This window comes from Thermobia domestica, chromosome 10, assembly GCF_964235325.1.
Source record: "Thermobia domestica chromosome 10, izTheDome1.hap1.1, whole genome shotgun sequence".
Classification (NCBI taxonomy): domain Eukaryota; kingdom Metazoa; phylum Arthropoda; class Insecta; order Zygentoma; family Lepismatidae; genus Thermobia; species Thermobia domestica.
In genome coordinates, this window is record NC_137463.1 from 34,807,903 (window position 1) to 34,830,279 (window position 22,377).

Sequence of the window (22,377 nt, forward strand, 5' to 3'; positions counted from 1 at the left end):
ACAGCGATCTACATTCTTAACAGGACCGGAAAATCTTCACAAAAAGGTGTCAGTCCATATGAACTTTGGAAGAAGAAGAGACCAAGGATTAAGCATATGAGACAGATCGGTTGCAAGTGTTACGTGCACATTCCAGTACAAAAAAGAAGAAAGATGGACAGGAAAGCCAAGCAAGGATATCTCATTGGTTACAATGGAGATGAAGCATATCGAGTTTGGATTAAAGAAGAAAGAAGAGTTATTATCTCCAGAGACGTCATTTTCAAAGAGAGTACACTTGAAGAAACGTCTCGAGAAGAAGTGCAACTACGAACAAGGGACGTTCAGAGTAGAGAACCGGAAGAGATCTCAAAACCTATAGTCAAGCAAGAATCGGCAAAAATGAAAGATGATAAACCGCTAGTGTTTCCCAAGCCGAGTACGGAAGAGAAACTTAATGGTCAGGGCATAGTGTTGCGAGACCGAGCTACTCTGAAGAAACCTGCAAAATACGACGATTATGTGATGGCAGTAGAAGAGTTAGTTAATGACTTAGACAGTCCCAGTTCCTATGACGAAGCCATACAAAGCAAAGAAAGTTTTGAATGGAAGAAGGCAATGGACAAGGAAATGGAGTCGTTGCGCGAGAATGAGACATGGGAACTATGTGATTTACCGCAAGGAAAAAAGGCAATTCCATGTAAATGGGTCTACAAGGTTAAGAATAACCCAGATGGTAGCATTGAGAAATACAAAGCGAGACTAGTGGCGAAAGGTTTTAGTCAGAAGAAAGACATCGATTACAAGCAGACTTTCAGTCCAGTGGCAAAACTTGGTACAATAAGAGCCATGTTGAGTGTAGCAGCGAATGAGGGACTACATCTACTTCAATTTGACGTATCCACAGCTTTTCTCTATGGAAATCTAGAAGAAGAAATATATATAAAGCAGCCAGAAGGGTACCAGGATGGCTCAGAAAAGGTGTGCAAACTTAAGAGAAGTCTGTACGGATTGAAGCAAGCACCCCGTTGTTGGAACAGACGATTTGGTGATTTCTTGTTTAATCAGGGTTTTAAGAAAAGTGATGCTGATCCATGCCTTTTTATTCGGGAAAGAGATACGGATAAAATTCTCTTAATTCTTTATGTGGATGACGGCCTGGTCGCATTTAGTAATAAAGAAAAAGTTAATGAATTCCTAGCGACGCTGAAAAGCGAATTCAAGATAACTGTTCAAGAAGAGGCTCACTACTTCCTGGGATTGGAAATAGAGAGGCGTGACAATGGCGATATCAAAATACATCAGACAGCATACACCAAAAGACTGCTTCACAAGTTCCATTTTGATGCGTGTAGAGCAGTAACAACACCTGTTATTAAAATGAAAACATCTGAAGAAGAAAAGGTAAACAAAGACTATCCTTATCGCAAGGCAGTGGGTTGTTTGATGTATCTCATGCTAGGTACGAGACCAGATATTGCTTACAGTGTGAGTGTGCTTTCAAGAACGCTTGAACATCCTACAGACACTGATGTCATGAGACTAAAACGTGTATTTAGATACATAAGAGGTACTGTTGGGCTAGGAATTGTTTATCAGCATAACAAGAATACAGGTATTCTTGAATGCTTCAGTGATGCTGACTTTGCTGGTTGTGAGAAAACAGGGAAGTCAACCACGGGAGTTCTTGTGCTGTATTCTGGAGGAAGTATAAGTTGGTTGAGTCAACGTCAAAGTATGGTAACAACCTCAACCACAGAAGCTGAACTAGTAGCAGCTACAGAGGCGGCGAAGGAAGTCATCTGGCTAAAACGGCTTTTCCAAGAGCTTACACAGCTGGAAAAGATGCCCGTCATTCAAGTCGATAACAGCGCAGCGGTGAGACTTGCAGAGAACCCGGAATTTCACAAGAGGACCAAACATATTCAGACCAAGCAGTTCTTTATTCGCGAAAAGGTGACACAAGAAGAATTAGGGGTGAACCAGATCTCAACACAAGAACAGCTGGCAGATTTGCTGACAAAGCCTATCATGAGAAATAGGTTAGCATTACTTTGTAACAAGATAGGCCTTGTAAATTAGAACATAGTTAGTTGTACATTAATTGTATATATATGTAAGTACCTTTGATATTATCCATGTATCATAATATTGACGAAAACTTGTCAACAAGGGAAAGTGTTGCACATACAGACCTTTTTTTTATGTGCTTTTGTTTATCAAGTTTTCGTTTAGTGACGTCAGGGTGAGTGACGTGTATTACCTTACGCCCTCTAGTGACAATACGTAAGGGCAGTTGTAGCGAGATGCACACACACACAGTTACAGTTCGTGTTATGTATGAGTGCTGTGCGCTGGAAGTTGCTGCTCTGTAGGAAGCAGTCGTATGCAACTATCGTAAAGTGCGGTCAACACAGATCGTGTGCTTGTCTAACACAGATCGTGAGTTTAAATAGTAAGTGAAGTGAATATAATTACGTGCTCCGGTGTGATTTTTATAGCTACTGGAAGTTAATACTGCAGGAAGTTGGGACGTGTATAATATTGGACTCCAGCCTGTGCACAGGACTGACTGTCAGTGTAAAAATCACGTCGTATCTTCTAGAAGATAGGAAGATCAAGGGGAGCATTACCTGTAAGAGAAGGTTTTTTCTTTTTATCCACGACGACGAACGGAAACCACGTTTGCGGAAATTGAGGTAAGATACTCACGTACTTTATTTAGTTTTTTTTTTTTTCTTTTTGTAAAATTTCCAACAAATACTACTAGGTAATAGGTGTTTAATTGGCATATGCTCAGAATAGTAACAGCTCTTCTCTGTGGTCTAGTCACTAGCGCGTATGTCTTTGGTCCCGATAGGTCCTTGATGCGATTGTAAACATGGTTAATAGGAGAATGCACGATTTTCTAAAATTAATTAATATATCTTAGAACTCAAATGTTTAAATGAATATTGATATGTGGTCGGTTTCTGTGGGTGTAATAAATATGTGATTATGAGGATGAGTAATTTGATATGATTTGAGAGACTAAATGGTTGAACCTACATATCTCACATTAGGATAGAGACACACAGACGACTACGTTGCTCAGTTAATTTTCGTGATTTAACATAGCTTCATCAAATACGGCCAACGACATTTAAAATAAAAGGATAAACCACTCCTCAGTAGAAAGTGCTGGTAATATTATGTTTATAGCAACTTATCAACAGAGGCCACATGATTCTGCAGTTCAGTATGACGCCTACATGGGCGCTTTTCAGATTTTTTTGTTCTTTTTTTTTTATTTTCTCCCACTACCTCACCCCCACCTCATCTTTCTCCTATCTGGTGAAGCGTTTAAACGAGAACTCATAGTTTTTTAAGTTACGATTATGTTTTCACTATGAAGTAAATTAAAATAAAGTAGAGACCTGTGGAAAAAAAAAGTGAATTAAATGATTTCGTCTCTGTCTAGGCTTTCCTTCAGTGACTCCCCCTGTTGTGCTTATTATTGATTATTATTCCACGTAAGGACATTCTTGAACCACCAAAATTAATAATATAAAGAATACTCATAAAGTTTAATATAGTTTGTAGAACTTCGCATTTCTTCACTTTAGAGCTTCTGTTTTTGAAAATAGGCATTTAAATTGTATTATTTGTGAAGCATGCCACTAATATTGGTAGAAAATAAAACACACACATTCTTCCAATGAAACTTCGCAAAAGTATTTACATGAACACTTTTCCACTATCTGCAATCCTCGTGCAGAAATATCCTAAAACTCTTCTCTGTGAAAATCTTATATACAGTATATATATATATATATATATATATATATATTACTAATTGTCAAATGTTCTGCTGTTTCGAAAAAAAAAAAAAAAACACCTTTTAAGCAAAGTGAAGAATCAAAAACGAAGTTATTTATGCAAATTTGCTATTGAGCATGAAGCGTGTAACTTTTCCATTAATTGAAAGGATAGTGTATATTAAAATTTTCCACAGAGATTTTTTTAATTATTTCTACAAGAAGTTTATGAATAGTGGAAAAACGTTTATATAGATATTTTTGCGAAGTTTCGTTGAAATAAGATAGGTGTTTTGACATAAACAATTTTCTGCCGATATTAGTAATATGCCTTGTAAATTATATCACATTTATACAATTTAAATGTTTATAATTCACTTTTTAAGAATGAAAGCTGTAACACAAAGTGCGAAGTTTTACAAACTGTGCTAAAATTTACCGTTTTTCTTCATGTTCCTAATTTTGGTAGTTCAAAAATGTGATGGATTAATAATTAACAATAAGCATAGCAACGGGAGAAGAGTTTCTGATGAAAGCACTAGAGAGGAATAATTGAATATAACTTTTTTGGGGGGGGCGGGGTATACAAGATCTCGGATCTAAGATTTTAATTTAATAGTATGTATCTTACAGCATGCACTGGCAATTTTTTTTTTTTTTTTCTGATATATAATTAGATAAAAAAAAAATGTAACTTACATTTGCTATATCTTTGTTCTTATCTGTGCATCTATATTATGTTTTCAGGTTTCAAGAGTACTACGCGATATGCCCCTCCTAACGAAGCAATACATATGCTTGAAGATCAGCAAGAACTGAGTCCATCGTGAATTACTAGTAATAGTAATTTGTATTGTAGTGTATAAATGTAAAGTACTTTTTTTAAAATATTTTTTTAACGTTATTCTTACAAAGAAATTAGATATAGTGATGTATAGGAGTTTACAAGGTGGTGTTCCTTTCTGATATGTATGTATATAGGAGTACTTAATTGTAATTACAGACAGGAGTATGTACGATGCAAACGGGAGTGCATTGGACTACATTGGACTACATTGATGAAACTTTGCTGTACATATATCGACTAGGTGAAGATTTGTAATATTGAAAACTGCGTACATATTGTGGTTGACTATTCTATTAATACAATGTTACGTTTAAAAAATATTTACATACAAGTATGTATTCCATTGAGTGTGTTCGATAAAAAAAATCACATGAATATGTTAATTCTAGAAGGAGGTATGATTGGATAAGTTCATTATTTTTTATGCGAAAGCACTCATTAGTAAACGTTTTTTAATCAGTAACTTTGGACAACAATTAACCAATTTGTACACGAGTTCGCAACGTACAAAGGACTTTTTTTTTTTTTTTTTTTTTGTATTGTATGCATGTACACTCATGTCCAAAATGATTGTCGCATATCTATAACTCTTCTTGTAAGAATATAATTTGATAATGATTTTGCAGGATACTTTTAACACTGATACTATGTGTATAATCGGGGAATGTATATTTGTGGTAAATTTCATAGGAAAAGAATTATAAATACGAAAATTAGAATGAATAAAACAAAATGTTCCTAAATGGACAAGAAAGTTTTATTTTCGTTTTATTTTTCTTATTTACTGCTCTTTTGACATGAAATTTGCCACATCTATGTGTTTACCGATTATGCACATACTAACATTATAAGAAATACCGGTAACAACATATTTATAGACATGCGACAATCATTTTGGGCATAAGTGTACATAAACAAAATTGGCTTCAAAAGTAGTAGTGGAAAAAGTATCGACTATTCGTTTATTCAAATATCAAATCAATGTATTATTCGAATGTATGAACAGCCTATTCCAATGACTATTCGAATAAAGAATAATTGTCGGAATAAATGTTCAGTTTATGAATATTTTAATAATACTGGGAAAATGATTCGAATAATTTTCTTCTACTACTTCCAAAGTATGTAAAATAAATACGAATTCTTTGCATACTGTTCGATAGTGAATAGTATCAAAGTGTCTGTCAGTAAAGAAATGCATGATAGATCTAAATTAGTGTTTTGAGTGTGTTAATACTTAACACTTTTGCAGGTGTGTAGCAAATACAACGTAATAGATTAATTCAATTTTACGTTAACAACGTATATAACTTATTTCGTATAGGAAGAGGTGTATATTGCAGTTCAGAATGTAATGTAAATATACCTGTGGCATTATTTATTGTTATAATAATTTTCAGTGATGTTTCATGAAGGATTGCAGCACCCTGGCATTTTAAATCAGTGAGAAGCTCTTTTCTTGTTTGCGTGTCGTGCAGCTGCGATGTGCGGATTAGTTTCAAAATATTATTCTTTTCAGCTGAATTTTCATTTTAAGGAATTAGGCGAGTTTTTGGTGGTGAATTACACTAAGGAAAAATTGTGTTACGAAATGGCGGTGTTTTCAGGCGTCGCTTCTGAGGAAATTACTCCGAAGATAATTGGCATGATTTTCTAATTTTTTAAAAGGCTTTTAACGAGTCTTCAGGTATGCAAAAGCAGTTTGAATTGTTTTGGATGAATTTCTTTAAAGCTTTTTGATACAATTTCATAAAATGTTATATCCTTTTTTTTTCTTGCTTCTAAAATTAACATCGGAACCTTGTTCGCCATATATCGATGCCTTTTACCTTTTAAATTAAATGGTCACATGGCAATCAATTTAGATTATCTTACACAATATAGAATGTTCGAAGAATTAGAGCATGATAGATCTAAACTAGACTTTTATCAAATATAGGAAGATAATTTATGAAAATTATTGTTGGTTAGTTTACGTGCTTTTGTTTACTGTATGTCTCATTTCAATGCAGGAATGCTGTTAGCAAGTTTTGGATTCAATGACTAAGTTAATGCCGCATATATATATATATATATATATATATATATATATATATATAAACAACCTACTGCTGATGATTTTGCTGACACTGATTCATAAGTATCTATGTTCTATGACGTAGACATAACGTAATTTTTAGATGAATAATACTAACAGAGTTAAGTGTTCATCCTATTGATAACTGCCATTCATATAGTTTTCTCTTAATTTTTCCTTAGCAAGAAGATAGTTGAACAATATAAACGTAAAGCAGCTATTTTTTATTAATGTTATCGTAAAGGAAATACTTAAGAGTCTTCATCCCGGCGGAATTAAAATACCGCTAATTTTACAGTAATTATGTGATATCTTCAAATAGATAAAAGATAATTGAAATATGGAACAAGAGCGCCCTAGACAATATTATTTTGCGTGAGGTACCGTTATCACAAGTCACCTAACGGCTTTCCGTTTCCAGCTGTTTAGAAACGCGAAAATAAATGCCGATTTTCAAAATGGCTCGAAATCGAAAACAGATAAATGAGTTGTGATAACGGTATCTCATGTAAAATAATATTATCTAGGGCGTTCTTGTTCCACATTTCTATTATCTTTTATCTATTTGAAGATATCACATAATTACTGTAAAATTAGCGGTATTTTAATTTCGCCGGGATGAAGGCTCTTAATCAGAAATAAGATAAAGTATTAACTCATAAAGCCAAACCACTTTGCGTAACAGCCCTTTTTGTGGGCCTGATCGGCTCTAATGCCATCTGTTAGTGACCTGCTGAACAACGTCCAACCTGGCGATGAACACGGAGCTTTCTAGATCTAGTGGTCGTCATATGTTTTATTCACTTGACTCTCCAGTTTGCTTCACGACGCTGGGTGGACGCCGAAAATTCGGAAGCATCGAGCGGGAATTGAACTCGGGACCACGCAGATGAGAGTCCAATGGTGATCCCTGTGCTAACTCATAAATACACAAACTTTTTTTAAAAAAAAAAAGTACACTGGATTTATGTTCTTTGAGAATTATATGAATTCTTTTCGAGTCGCGTTTCAATAGTCAAATTATGATTTTTGTTATAATATCGCAGCGGACAGCGATATAAAACATATGCCGCACATTGTGTATAAACTTTTAAAAAGGATGTATCCCGTCGTTTTACAAGCTTTAATATTTGATTGAGAAGTCAGTCGTGGACTTAATGATTTCAGAACAGCATGTGTGATTGTATTATCTTACGAAAACTTTTCGTATGTTACTGTTACTTCATTTATGGAAAGGAATAATTCTGATGAGTATAGGAGATGATTAGTAGGAATAATTACCAGAACGTAAAGTGAAGCTTATAAAATTTGTAGCGAAACTTTATATTATGGTATGAATGATAATTTTGTTCCCTTGCAACCTTATGATGTTACGCAACTGCTCGATCAGACTTACGTTTTATATTCATGTAAGTGCTGTCTCCGGGGTTAATGCTTTCTGCATGTGAAAAAATATGTTATCACAACCTTGCGCCTAATTTATTTGGGAGTGGAAATAAGCTGTGTTCCACCGAGCGGAACTCTGCTGCTCACCCTTTGTTGTTACATTTTTTCATTTGTTCCTCTTGTGTTTGAAAGTAGAAAGAAAATGCCATTTTTCTGAGTGAATTATCGGTGCGGATACAAAATAGTAATATGTTCGTTAAACCTGACACAACTCTCTGTCATCTGTAGACTCATTGCCTGTCAACTAACTCTCGTAATATAACACAGCTTGAGATGTATTCGAATTCCTTGGTAGTCATTCAACAGAAAGAAATTAAAACTTTAAGAAACGAAACGTATGAAGAAATAGTGTATATATTATGTACGCGTGTTGTGTAGATCAAAAACCGCATTAAGAGAAAAACACTCAATCGGAAAGAAAGGGCCGCGTTGACTCAGTGGTAGAACATTCATCTTTGGTACATGGGGTCCTTGGTTCGATCCCAGCTCGCGCCAAGTGAGCTTTGTGGTGGACAAACGCCGTGTGCTTGGGTTTCCTCGAGGTTCTCCCGTTTCCTCCCACTTTCTTCATTCCACCATTTCATTCATTTCTCATCATCACCGTCTCCTTTAGTCTAGCCGGCATAACCATTGGACGTAAAACTTAGATTTCATTTCAATCGAAAAGAAATTACTTCTATTTACTATATAAAATGTTACCATTGTTTCATATATATAAATAATTTTATTATTCCTTGAAGTATTTGTGTATGTGTAATTATATGTGTGCGTATAAAATGTTAAAGAATCGAAATAATGATAGTGTATATTTGTATGGAAGATACATGTAAGTATAGACATGTGTAGAATTTCCAGTGGCAAATGTGTGACTGTTTTAAGTTCTGTTTAAATGCTTGTGACTTCTGCACGTGACAAAGTGTTGTGTAGAATTGTTGAACATAATTTAGATTTACCAACTGTTATTCCTCAAGGAATAAGTGTGAACAGATGCTTTTATTTGCGTATACTTAACGTGAAACTAATTTCGTGAGAGTACACTTGCCAGCATACCACAATGCATATGATTGCGTGATGAAAGTTCCATTTGAAAAAAAAAAAAAAATACTTGCCATACGAATCTTGCTATTGTCTTTGCATTTTTAAATCTTAATTTGCATTTTTTTCAAGTTACTTTGTTGATAGATTTGCGTCCTGAGTTGGGATTAGTTACTTTTGTTACTAACTAGTTTTACGTGATAGGAGAAAGTTTTAATCGTAGTTTTCTTGAAATCGTACGATAAACCACTTCAGGTTATAAGCGAAAAAAAATCCACGTTTCGGAATCCTACATCATAGTTACGTTCAAACTAGATTGAACGAAGATTTTGATAAACGTGATTAGGACAATGATTATAAAAATCAATGTAGTTCGAGTAGTTTCAAGTTACGTGTTTGCTCCCAGCTCAGCGTAGGCTTGTGACATAACTATTTTATTTTATTTTATTTTTTAAATACTCGTGTTTCCCGCCACTTATTTATATTTTTCCACCAAAATCCATTATTAAGTTCTATATATTTGTCTTCATTAGACTATAGTGCGGGAATTTCGAATATAAATTAAAAGAACTTGATACTTTCTTTTTTAAGGGAAAAAGATAAGTTCTTACTAAAAAAAAATAGTTTAGTATTTAATACTGTAACACCTTCGTGTTGGATATTTCTCAATTGTGAGTGTGTGTGTGTTAATTTTGATTACTTTTATTTTCCATACGAATTAACTGTTGGTGGCTTTCGTACCCGTATATATGTTTATAATATGTAGTTCAAGAAAATATTTGTTAAATACACCCGAAATACTTTTATAACTTCGAACACATTGTTTTATTTTTTAAAAAACTTGTCTGTATGTACAAACAAATAAAATGTATTTCATATTAATAACTTTTGATAATTGTTATATCATATAAGATACACTGTATTACTTTTGTTCGTCTGCAAGTGTGGAGTGATGCAGATTAGTTCTAAAATATGTAACAGTAAAATCTACAGTACTTAATTCAGATAACGAGGATATATGGATAGCCATCTTGATTAGATTATTTCAGATATTTAAAATAACCAATTGGTATGTCAATATATTAATCACCTCGCATTTTTAGTTATCTATTTAATTCAAACTTCTGAATAGTAAGAGGAAAGATGGCATGAGAATGTAATAGATTTTTTCTTTAAATGCTACTTTTATGTTACGTAAAACGGTAATTTTGTCGATATTAAATAATGATTCCTATTCTTTGTAAACTCAAGATTTTCACGTAGATTCATATTTATGATTAACCAAAGGTAATTCTGGAAAACTCTGAAAGTAGTTTTGCATTTACTTCTCTAATGCCTGGAAGATTTGCCAAGTTTTACGGTGTATATATATATATATATATATATATATATATATATATATATATATATATATATATATATATATATATAAAGTTATTGTAAAATTTAGTTTTTAGTACAGTCAGTGTTTTTCAGTGACAATTTTATGGACTAAGGACTTGTTTTTTTTACTAAAGGAACATTTATTTTCATAGATATGTTTTATTTGTACCTTTTTCTATACTATTCGTTTTTACGTACGATTTCCGGTAGAAATGTACTGTAACGATACCCTTTAAGTCGTGTTGGGATGCCTTACCGTAGAGAAAATATTTTGAATAATCCTTCATAGTGTGTCATATTTATAGTTAATTTTATAATGGTGATGGTAGAAATGTATAGTTCACATGCGTTTCCTAAGTACCGTATTTATTTTTGGAAACCGCCATTTATGGAAGAAATTATGTAAATAAGATAAATTATGATTTTAAATAGTGTATACTACAATTTTGCGTGTACATATCTTAGAACATAGTTTGATTTTGTGTTTCTTGTTTTTAAACTTACGTTTTATGTAATAATATTTCGTATACTCATGGCAAAAAAAAAAAAGTCTTGAGAGTATACCTGGAAGAGTAAGTATCAACATGCGTGAGGCAGCCAGGAATATGTCCAATATTGGATGGACATAAAAACTAGCAAGACCTTTTTGTAATATTCATTAGTTAGCTGTTTTTGTAGTAATTCTATATCAGTAAGTATGTGATCTTTATGCTATTATTGTATTGTAGACTTCTTTCAAGGCTTCGACTTCTTGACACTATGAGAAATTATACTACTTTCTATCGTAACAATATTAATTGATTGCATTTGAATTTATGTATAACGAATCACTCAGTTCTTGCCTAATTGCACTTCTCAGTTTGTTCTGTAATTTCGAATATTGGTATGTATATTTTTGAAACACAGAACAGTGGGCTGAAATCCCCAAAAGTTAGTCAAAATACGAAAACGTTGTGTAGTTTGCACAATATTATGAATGTATAGGATACGAGTTGCTGATATTGAATGTGAGGTCAAAAATCAGATTCAAAATGGTAGATCTAATATTGCGGCCAAAATTGTTCTCAAATTCTCAAAATAGGCTGAAAACTAGCTTCATTATATTTTTGAGGTCGCTGATAATTATGAACACGTGCATAAATTTTACAAGGGCACATATGGGCAGCTCTTTTATGTGAATTCTGTTAGCGTATAGTATTGCGTGTGTTGTAAAATCAGTATTTCGATAGCATTATGTGGAATTAGTAACTGTTTTTCAGCATTTATCTACTTTTTTTTTTTTAATTTTGTCTGTATTTTTTCAACAAAAGAGAGACTGACCAAAGCTTAAAACTTTACTTTATTTTAAATTATAATTTGTAACTGTTTCGGATATCTAGCATATCCTTCTTGTATTTTTTCGTTAGCTTTAATGTTAATTTGTGATAACTTCCATTGTTTTCACAGCTTAAATTATTTAAATTTCAACTCTACATACTACTTTCATCTCTTGTTCTGTTTTGATACTCCAAAAAAAAAAAAAAAAGTTGAAAATTAACAAAGTTATAATAGTATTTATTTATTTATTTTTTTTTTTTTTTTGACCAGCTTGTTGGGATTTCTGCGCACTGTGCACAAGAGGAAAAAAAAAAACTAACCTCCCTACTCCTGCTTTGCTGGCTTAGTAGTCCTGCCAGCTATGTTTGGTGAAGACCTAGAACCTTCCTTTGGGCAGAACACTCAGCGATAATAGATTTCATATTGTGGAATTCGGGTGAAAGGAATGTTGAAAGTCGGTATTTAAATCTCTTTAAGTGAAAATATAGTCTGGTAAAGACAGTAAAGAGGATTATACGAAGTTTACATTTATGAATGAACTTATGCTACCAAAAAAGAGTCTTGTATTTGAGGTTAAACTGAGCCAAAGAACAATATTCTAGGCTTTATATACCTTCTCACTTCCCAAGTATGAGAGATTTTAACCTCATCAATATTTTTTTTAAGCTTTAATCAAAAAATAAAAAAATCTTCGAGCATTAGTTTAAAAACAGCATCAATGCTTTAGGCTTTATATACTCTTATATCATCCGTGGGTTTTCTCGGGGTACTCCTGTTTCCTCCCACATTTCCATCTCATCTTTCATCATCATTCACTTGCCTTAACCATCTGTCTCCTTTAGCTTAAAGGCCATAAACGTGGGATGTTAAACTGAAAGATCTCATTTCAAAGATATACCCTATCACACCCGAAGTGTGTGTTTGAACCTCATTAATATTTTTTGAGGTTTAACAAAAAATCTGTTAAACTGATAAAACACTTTAACGTTAAAAAAAAAAAAACTTTTAGCTTCGAAAGAAATTTTTTACTTCAGCACATATGTCCATGTATGGGATGTAAATAGCGTGAAGTTGTTAACAGATTGACTCCATTAACGATCTTGCCAAGATAATCGGTCTAGCTGTCTATCGCGAAAATTAAAATACAAAAATACAGGTTGGTTTAAGAGATCGTGTGGAGTAACGTACATACGAGCATTATAATATTATAAGACCCACTAGATTGATCCTAATAAGGGAATGCAGGCTTTTAGCCTTTTCGAAAATTTCACTTCTAAAAGGGTAAAGAATATTCGAGAGCATTCATATTTCTGTTTTCATTATCCATTAGTGCATGAAGTTCCCTGAGATAATTTTTTGTGTAGAATTCGGTATTTTGGGATAGGTGTACAACGCTTTAACGGGTTGTACCGGAAATTTTGATTGTAGTGGGTGGGAAGCGCCATGCGAAAAGTTGAATCACAGGGAACACTTAGTATAATATATTTTACCAATAATTTTATAATAAAAAGTACTTTATTGTTCATACAGAATTAACGCTTAATTATTTTTATTCACAGTTTTATTTGTTAAAACAGTCTTACATTTCTGTACCACTCTGTATTTTAAACTCTATTGCCCTTTCAATAACACTTGTATTTTCGAAGCATTTGTTCTGTAAACCCGAAGTTGCCAGCTTTTCGAGGACAATAGTACTTTGCCAGGACTTATAGGATCACACAAGTATATTTTGGCCGGAAAAGTTGTGGATGGGTGGTTATAATGAATTTAAAAGTAAGAAATACAACATCCAAATTTTTGGATCACATGCACTTATTCTTCCCGTGCAGAAAAAGGACAGTTCTAATAGATAACAGTTGGATGGCGTTAAGATTAGCCATCCAACTAATCTGCCATTACTGACAGGTCACATACCAGTGATGCACTACTATCTTCTGTCATTTCTGCCTCTTTAAAGTATTGCTATCATTGATATTTTCATCAGTTATATCCTCCTTCCCATATGTGACATCTCTAAGAACACAATTTCTTCTCTCTTTCTCTCTCTCTCTCTCTCTCTCTCTTTTTCCTAGATAGACTTTCTTTTCCTAACTTTCCCTAATGTTCCCTCGTTTCTCGTTTAACCTCTGTCCACGTTCTTGTAATCCACATTTCTAACACTTTGTCAGTACAATACCTTACATTGATTGAAATGTACTGAAAATGTCCTTTTTAGCTCCATATTTATGATTGAAAACGAGGTCGTAGTTATACACTGAGTGCTTACTGAATTGCGATCACCTATCTAATACTTTGTTGTTCTATCTTTTGCTCAGAGGACGGCCTGGACACGGACTGGCATGTATTCTGATAGTTGCTGATATGATTTCACGGGGATCTGACACCATACGTTTCTGATGGTATTCCATAACGATCACACAGATGTCGGTGCAGAAGTCATGGTGCGAAGAGCTCGTTCCACAACATCCCATAAATGTTCTATAGGATTAAGATCCAGTGAGTTAGGAGTCAATTCATATGTTACAGCTCCGTAAAATGTTCCTTAAGTCAAGCAAGTATAGTCCTGGCTTGGTGGCACTGTGCATTGTAGGGTGTACATGATCCTGTAACACACGCAGGTACACAACGGATGTCTCGCTGGGGTCCATGCACACCAACGGTCCCTGTCCATACCAACAGAAGCATTTCCAAACCATACAGTCGCCCCCACCTGCCTGTACAGTACGCACCATGCATGAGTGATCCATAGCTTCATGCTGTTGGCACCACAAGTCCACACGCCTATCTGAGAATAGTAGCACAAACCGTAATTCGTCGGACCAACACGCCCTTTTCCAATCATCTAGGTCCAATTAACGTATTCCTGTGCCCAAGAGCGACGGAATCGTAAGGAATGGGTGACGAATGGGCAGTAGCGGTTCGTGGTCTGTAAAACCAGCAGTTGCAGTATCAAAAGGTACATGCTTACGCGTGACTTCCACTCCACCCCCAACTTTCCTTCTCTTGTGTCTTTGTCTCCAAGCTCTACTGCTATGTTTATTGATTTAAGTACAGGGTGGCCCAAAAGTAGGTATTCAGTCCCGTACTGAATTTTATATCATTTCTTATTGTTATCAAACAGGTAGACTTAGTTTCTTTATTATTTGTTCTTAACGTCTTTTTACTTACAACTTAAGCCCAGAACAGTCGAAGCAAATAAATCCATAAACTGGAATGTTACATTTGATCAATGCAGGGGTGTATACGTACTTTAGGGCCAACCTGTATATTAACAATTACTGAACTAACCTATCTTTTCTGTTTCCTTCCGAACAAGGTAAACAATCACTGTCATTGCACATTTATACGTTATGCATATACGACACTTTTAAACAAGAGATAAATAGAATGTAGCATGTGTTGTAAGGCACGGAAATATAAACAGCATGAGAGCATTACGGAAACATTAAAGAAAAAGAATATATATATAAAGCTAAATAAAATTATTTAATTAAATAAATCGTACCTTATTTGAAAAGGAAGTCCATCCTTCGTTCTTTTCGAGCTGCAAATTTTTCTATTACTTGTTGATTAAAATCTGGAATGCTGTTCACCAAGTCTCTCTCAATAGATAACATTGCCAGGGCAGATAGTCTCTCTTGTGTCATGGTATTCCGCAGAAAAGTCTTTATTCTCTTTAAGGTAGAGAAGCATCTCTCTGCCTCCGATGAAGTCATTGGAATAACGAGCAAAACCTTCAGAAGTTTGGTTATTTCAGAAAAGGTTTTCTCAATGTTATTGTGCTGGAAAAATTCTAATAAACTAACTGGTCCAGATATTGATGAAAACTCGGCAGTGTTATATATTATGGAAAGTTCGAAATGAAGCTGTTTTGCGTTGACAAATGGATAGAAGTTGCAAACGTTTTGAACAATTTCTTCTGGAAATTCCTTCCTGTATTCTCCAAACTTTTCATTACAGAATAAAGTGCCCGCCACAAGATGGCCAGTAAAACTAAATCTTTGTTTAACGTTACTAATAATCGCATCACACACTTCCTTCGCTTCCATGTTTAGTTGTGTGTTATCAGTTTTTCTTCTTTTCGATGTCTCCGACGAAACTAAAGGCTCAATATCTATTTCTTCGTTTCTTATTTTTTCAACACTTTCTACAAAAACTGAAACATACTTTTGAGCACCTACCACATCAATGTCCTTTCTTTGGAACTGTCCATACAAGATGTCAACATGAGGTAAAATTTTGTGGAACAGAGTTAGCCAAAACACAAAGCTGCGTCTAGTAAGTGTGTCAATGTGCGCTCTTGCCTTCTCGATTGTGCTCGAATTTTTAATGTCTTCATTACTTAGAATATATTTCAAACATTGAATTATTTCTTTTCTGTACAGATAAATTGTATTAACGCCGCGTGATTGGAAATTCCATCTCGTAGGAACAGACCGGGGAAGTCTTTTCTTTACGATATCATCAAGTAATTTTGTACGCTGTGGACTTGTTGAGAAGAAGGAACAAACTCCCTGCAAAGTGGCAAAAAATATTCTAACATTTCTTACCCCTGAAGCAGCATTGAGCATAATTAGATTCAGCTGGTGGGCATAACAATGAACGTACTCGGCGTTTGGAAACTGTTGTTTAATAATTGCTTGTACTCCTCCAGACGTTCCGGACATTACTGACGCGCCATCGTACGTCTGCGCGATTAATTTCTGTGGGGTCTCCTCTAACCTATGTTTTTCAAGTTCTTTTAACAGGCATGACGCCAAAGTTTTTGCATCGTGTCTAGGAGGTTCGAGGAAAGTCCAAAATCTTTCAACTGGTTTTCCATTCACTAAATGTCGATAAATGACGGCCATTTGAAAAGTATTAGCCACATCACTAGTTTCGTCTGCAATCACAGCTAAAAATTCTGATTCTTTTATTTCTTGTGAGATTTTATTCTGGCAAACTTCTAACATAATATTTAAAAGTTCATTTTGAATCGTTTTAGATGTTCCCTTAAAGACAGTAGCTTTCTCCAAATGAGTTTTCATGGCTGTGTCAAGTTCTGCACTGAAATCAATGAGGCCACGGAAAATACCTGGGTTTGAAGATCCTTCTGTCTCGTCATGACCCCGCAACGCTAATTCAAATGCACCACAAAAACGTACACAATTAATTATAATATTTAGAATATAACGATTATGTCTCACTCTTTCGTTATGCAAAGCTATATTTCGCCTATACTCACTGTCTAACTGCTGAGCTATATTGGCAGTACCAAATAAAGCTAACTGTAATACATTTTTCATATGGATATTTGTAGCTTTGTGTCCCTTAATTCGTTCACTCAAATGATTAATATCTTTTATGCCTATTTCAGTCCAAGCACGTTCACCCCCAAAAAGTAAACAAGGAAAGCAAAATAAAGCATTTTTTTCCTCACAACCACAAAGCCAGTCTGTGTTGTTATAATACTCGATTTTAAAAGAGCGCTGAAACTGTCTCTTACCTGTTTTGACTGTTTGATTGATTGTTAAAATTGGTGTTGGACGCCCTAACCTTTTTATTTCAACCTTCTCCTCCATCGGCCTACGAGAAAATGGGGTCCTGAGAAGACTGCAAACTGAATTCATTTTGAGTTTTCTGTTACTAGCGTTATATTTTAATATTAAAAATATCACTCACACGCTAAGAACAAAAACACCATCACATTCTTCAAACACACACTTAAAATAAAACAGCACAATAGGATTTTCAATTGTAACAATATTATGAGCAAAACCTCAGACACACTCTGCATATCATTCCCTCCATTCTATTATTATTATTATTATTATTATTATTACGTGTTTTTGGTTTGTTCTTCCAAACTGCCTCGACCCACGCAACACCTACGCCTTCGTTGCTGGTGAGTGAAGGAATGCATAACTATTACAGAAGCTGAGTGGCAGTTGCCAAGGTCTCCGCAACTGGATGGAGACCATACAACAGGATAGGAGCGATGCAAGAATAAATGTGCTTTCCAATGTTAAGAAATAGGAGCTCTCTGCCGTATGCTCAATGCTATTGGATCCAGTGGCAACGCTTTTTGCCACTGGATGTGTATTTCTCTCTCTTTCTTTCTGTTTTTTGACATGATTTTTTAAGAGATACATCAATACTGTTTTGTGCTAAAGAGCAAAGGATTATTTTTACGAAAACATTATTTTAAAATTAAAAAAAAAATTCTTTGGAGGTAAAAATCATATACAGTTGCACAACCGTGCAACATATAGTACCAGCCGCCACTGCGAATGGGTCGTCTGCTGTGGAACTTAATGCTGTATAGTTGCATGGGATATGGGTGTTGTGCATCCACCATTGTGTTGGTCACGTAATTCCCGGATACGATGATTCGTTTGGCTTACACGAGCTGTTTGACGGTACGTTCACCCAACATTTCGAACTTCAGTACGCTTCTGCAGTTCCGTCTCTTGGAGACCGTTACCATATTTTCTTCCCACTCCTTGTACACCTTCACTACACAGTAACGGGCACATCCGACAAGTATTGCTGTCTGGGTTATTAACGCACCTTTTGCTCGAGTACCCACAGTCACGCCGTATTGAAATGCGGATATATCCTGCCTACATCCCATGATAACAGTGTGCTGTCTGCCAATATGTAGCCTCGAGTGTTGTTTCTCTGCAACACTACCATTCGGAGTGGTCATGTAATCAGCTCAGCTGCTGACCACACTTCCTTGTGTGGAGGGGAGGGGTGGTCACAATGGCGTTTTTAGCGGGTAGGCCAGGTAGGCACGGACCTACCCAAAATTTTTATTTCCCAAATAGTAAATATATTTTCCAGTATTTATATTAATGGTAGATAATTAGTTAACAAATAACATAAACCACTACTGTAAAAGTAATATCCTATGGTCATTAATCAATCAAATGTGTATATAAATGTATCCATAGGCGAGGGATCGGGCCTACCCAAAAATAAAATTCTAAAGCCGCTCCTGGGTGGTCGCAATTCAATGAACACTCAGTGTGTATATACATGACAGTGACTAGATTTTAAGTACAAATAAAAGGTCCAAGGGAAGATGTTTTTAGTGTTTTGTCTACAGCAACCAAGAAATTATACAAGGGAACAATTGATAGTTTCAGAGGTATATACGTATATTAGGGTGGTCCTTATTTTTGACTTCCGAGTTTCTGTTGAGTCTAACCCCCCTAAAATAGTTCCACATCAGAGTAGAGTAACCCATGAGAAAAATAGCTCAATTGAATAATATTAAGTAATGTTCCAAGCGACCTCAAATTTTGAATGCATATACAATATGAGGCAAAGTACCTTGTAAGTTTGGAACGGCGAGAGGAGTGACACCATATTTTGGATAATGGCAATGGAGGTAGAACTCTATCTATTGCTATAGAATACCAATATGGTGGCCACCGAGGAATAAGATAGTCATAGAAGTTTGACCACATCGCAGGTATTGTAGTGATCCACTTAGCAAGTGGAAGACGGATTAAATTCCCTGCAGTCTAGTGGTCAGTTTATGTCTTTTCTATGTTTGGTGCGGTTTACTAGCACTTGTGTTTGTACATTAATTATATTTCAATTGTTGTTAATTAATTCCAGTTGCATAAGTTCCAAAGAACATTAATTTAATTAGTAACGAAATTGGAATTAAATTCCTATATTAAAATAGTATTATTTTGTTACAAAGTTTAATTCTACTTGTAACTGAAAAATATTGTGATTGTATGTTTTTTGTTTTTTCTTGCATCCAATAAAACAAACTAGTACTTATAGTGATTGTGTTTTCCAAATAAGTATTAAAAATGATTGTAAGATAAATTACTGTAATGTACAGTATGTAATAAGGGAACATATATTGATTGTAATGCTATTATGGATCTTGTTTTTGTTTCATTATAAAGGGAATTGTAAATGTATGAATGTTTGCAGATTATTTTTTAAAAATAATGTTAATGTGACACAAGTGTTCGTTATTTGCTCAACCAAGAATGTTGTTGAAATATATTGTGTGAAAATAATAAAAATTACTTGTATAGAAAAAGGTTTAGAATTCCTACTGACATCAGCATATGTAGATTTTTTTTAAGCACATTGATTTTGTGTCTGTAGTTTTTGAATGACTGCAGAAATCTTCATGGCAGTTTTCTCTCGTAGAAAACGTGCTACCACCTCCCGATAAACAGAGAAAACTCTGCGTTGGAAACAAAATTGCTACTTTGCAAAAACAACTTCTCAAACGTGTCAGAATTACTTTACATTTAATTAACGTGTTAATTTGATGAACCCATTGTAACACTCGATTCAAAAATCTATCCAGGCGGATTTCTATCTGAATGGAAGAAGTACATACACTGCTTGACAAATGCTAAGGAATAGTGCCATTTTTCTGAATAATTCAGAATAGATATTGAGGGCAGAAATGAAACGCGGTACATATATAGTAGAAACAATGTGCATTTACTCTAATGAAAATTGGTACAGTATTACGCTAATGGAAAAAGAAGAAAACGGAAAAAGAAAAAGATGCTCTTTGTACACCTTGTCTCAAAAAGGTTGAGCGCACTCTTTATTGGTGTTTTGAGGCAAAAATTTTCAAAGTCCAACTTCGGGTATCTTCGGGAAATAGTAAACCAGGTTCGAACCTCCAAGCCAGCCTTTGCAATCGAGAAAAAGTTTGCAGATGTGTTTTTCTTCTTTTAAATATAATAAAACTTGTTATCAAGTGTTGAAAAAAAGCAACATTGATTGAAATACTTAATGACACAATATTTCGAAACTTTGTATTAATATCAGCGCATGCTTGTTTGTCATTTAGCTCTCCATACGTAATGGAACATTTAGATATGTAAACGAATCTTTCCATATGTAAAAGAATGCTCAAAGTTAAGACATAGAACATAACTATCGCCTGAGTACTAAAATAATAGTCAAAATAGAACAAAAATAGCGTTTCTAGTGGGTATGAATGTCATAATTTTCTTGAGAACCGTTATACATCGCTAAAAGTACCTTAGCAGAAGTCCTTGTGTTAGCTCACTGGTAAGCTGTCGGATTTCAAATCATAAGGTTGTGAGTTCGAATCCCATTTGGGTCAAGGCTCTTTTAAAAATTATATTTTCCGCAATGCATGAAAAATTATATAAAATAATTACATTAAATACATCAGTTGTATATATATAACATAATCATTGCAGAATGTAGTAATTATTATGTTTAAAATATAACATCTGAAATAGGTAGGTGTTCACAGTAGGTCTGTATTTATATATATATATATATATATATATATATATATATATATATATATATATATATATATGAGAATGTTAAATACAAGTTAAGAAACTCGTTCACTAGCAATAAATAAATCATGTAGTGTATTTATTTGCAGCTATTTGTCATACAGATGTAACTTCTCAATATTCTCAATACAGCATGTCATTTACATTCGTGAAATACAGTATATTCCTACGGATATAGAAAGTGTGTAAACAGAGTATCCAAAGTTGGATCCTGCTTCAAGACACATAACTTTTCCCGATCCCCTTAACGTCACGGGAAGAAACACAAATTCTCTTTAGAACGGAATATCTTTACTTAGAGTCTCATTCGAATATGTTGAATATGCTTTTGTATATTCATTTCTCTCTCTCTCTCTCGCGCGCGCGCTTTGTTTATGTGTTGCGGAATATCCCAAGTTGAATACAACATTTGCAAAGTATATGACCATCAGTGTGTTCATGTTAGCTCACTGGTAGAGTATGGGCTTGTTAATGAGGTCGTCTTGAGTTCAAAGCCTGCAGAGAATTATCTTTTTTTTTTTTTTTTTGTTTGTTTGTTTGTTTGTAGAATTGCACAGAAATCGGATTCAAGGAGTGGTTTACTTCTAGAAATATTTTCAGAAGCGTTTAGGTAGCCCTGAAAAGGACTGTTTTCGGGAGTTAAGGCGGGGACATTAATATTGTGTCCAATACCCTTCTAAATTTATTACACGCCCCATTCTTCTGGGCATGGAATCTATTAAATGGGTGACAAATTTATCTCCTTCCCCTACCTCCAGCTATGCTTCGGAAACAAGATGCCACAGGTCATCCTGGGTTCTTGGTGGATCTGCCTCAGGCCAACTATCCCTTAGAGTACGCTTCACTTCTGCCCACATATTTTCCATGAGATTGAGGTCTGCTCCACGAGGCGGCCAGTCAATTAAATCAATCTCAGGCTGCCCTGCGAACCATTCCTGAACCATACGGGAAGTATGTATTGGCGACTGGTCTTGCTGGAACTGAATTACACCATCAGGCTGAAATACTCGTACAGATGGCACCATGATATTACTCATAATATCTAAGTACTGAGCACTGTCCAGGTGTCCTTCAATTCTGTGAAGCTGTTCTGGTCCGCGCCTGAAAATACAACCCCAACATGAAATAGATACATGGCCACTGCGATTTCAAACAGCAACATATCCAGGGTCATATCGGGTGCCT

General features: G+C 34.7%; 2 protein-coding genes across 3 annotated transcripts in view; one reads left to right on the forward strand and one right to left on the reverse strand.

The window, feature by feature from the left end:
• Sugb (Sugar baby transporter) overlaps positions 1–8,619 on the forward strand; it is a 62,609-nt gene extending 53,990 nt beyond the window's left edge. For both annotated transcript variants that reach the window (XM_081728004.1, XM_081728003.1), the window contains one exon: positions 4,524–8,619. Coding sequence is in view for 1 of the 2 variants with exons in the window: in XM_081728003.1 (XP_081584129.1) it covers positions 4,524–4,606 (83 nt within the window). In the remaining variant the exon portion in view is untranslated. The remainder of the gene's footprint in view (positions 1–4,523) is intronic.
• Positions 8,620–15,387: 6,768 nt separating this feature from the next.
• LOC145661429 (zinc finger MYM-type protein 1-like) lies at positions 15,388–17,442 on the reverse strand. The gene has a single exon (XM_081726734.1). The coding sequence runs from the start codon at positions 17,440–17,442 to the stop codon at positions 15,388–15,390; it is 2,055 nt and encodes a 684-aa protein (XP_081582860.1).
• Positions 17,443–22,377: the final 4,935 nt, after the last annotated feature.

Bases quoted from the DNA above. Each gene is read 5' to 3' on its own strand.
- LOC145661429 (XM_081726734.1), bottom strand. From the start codon at position 17,442: ATGGAGGAGAAGGTTGAAATAAAAAGGTTAGGGCGTCCAACACCAATT.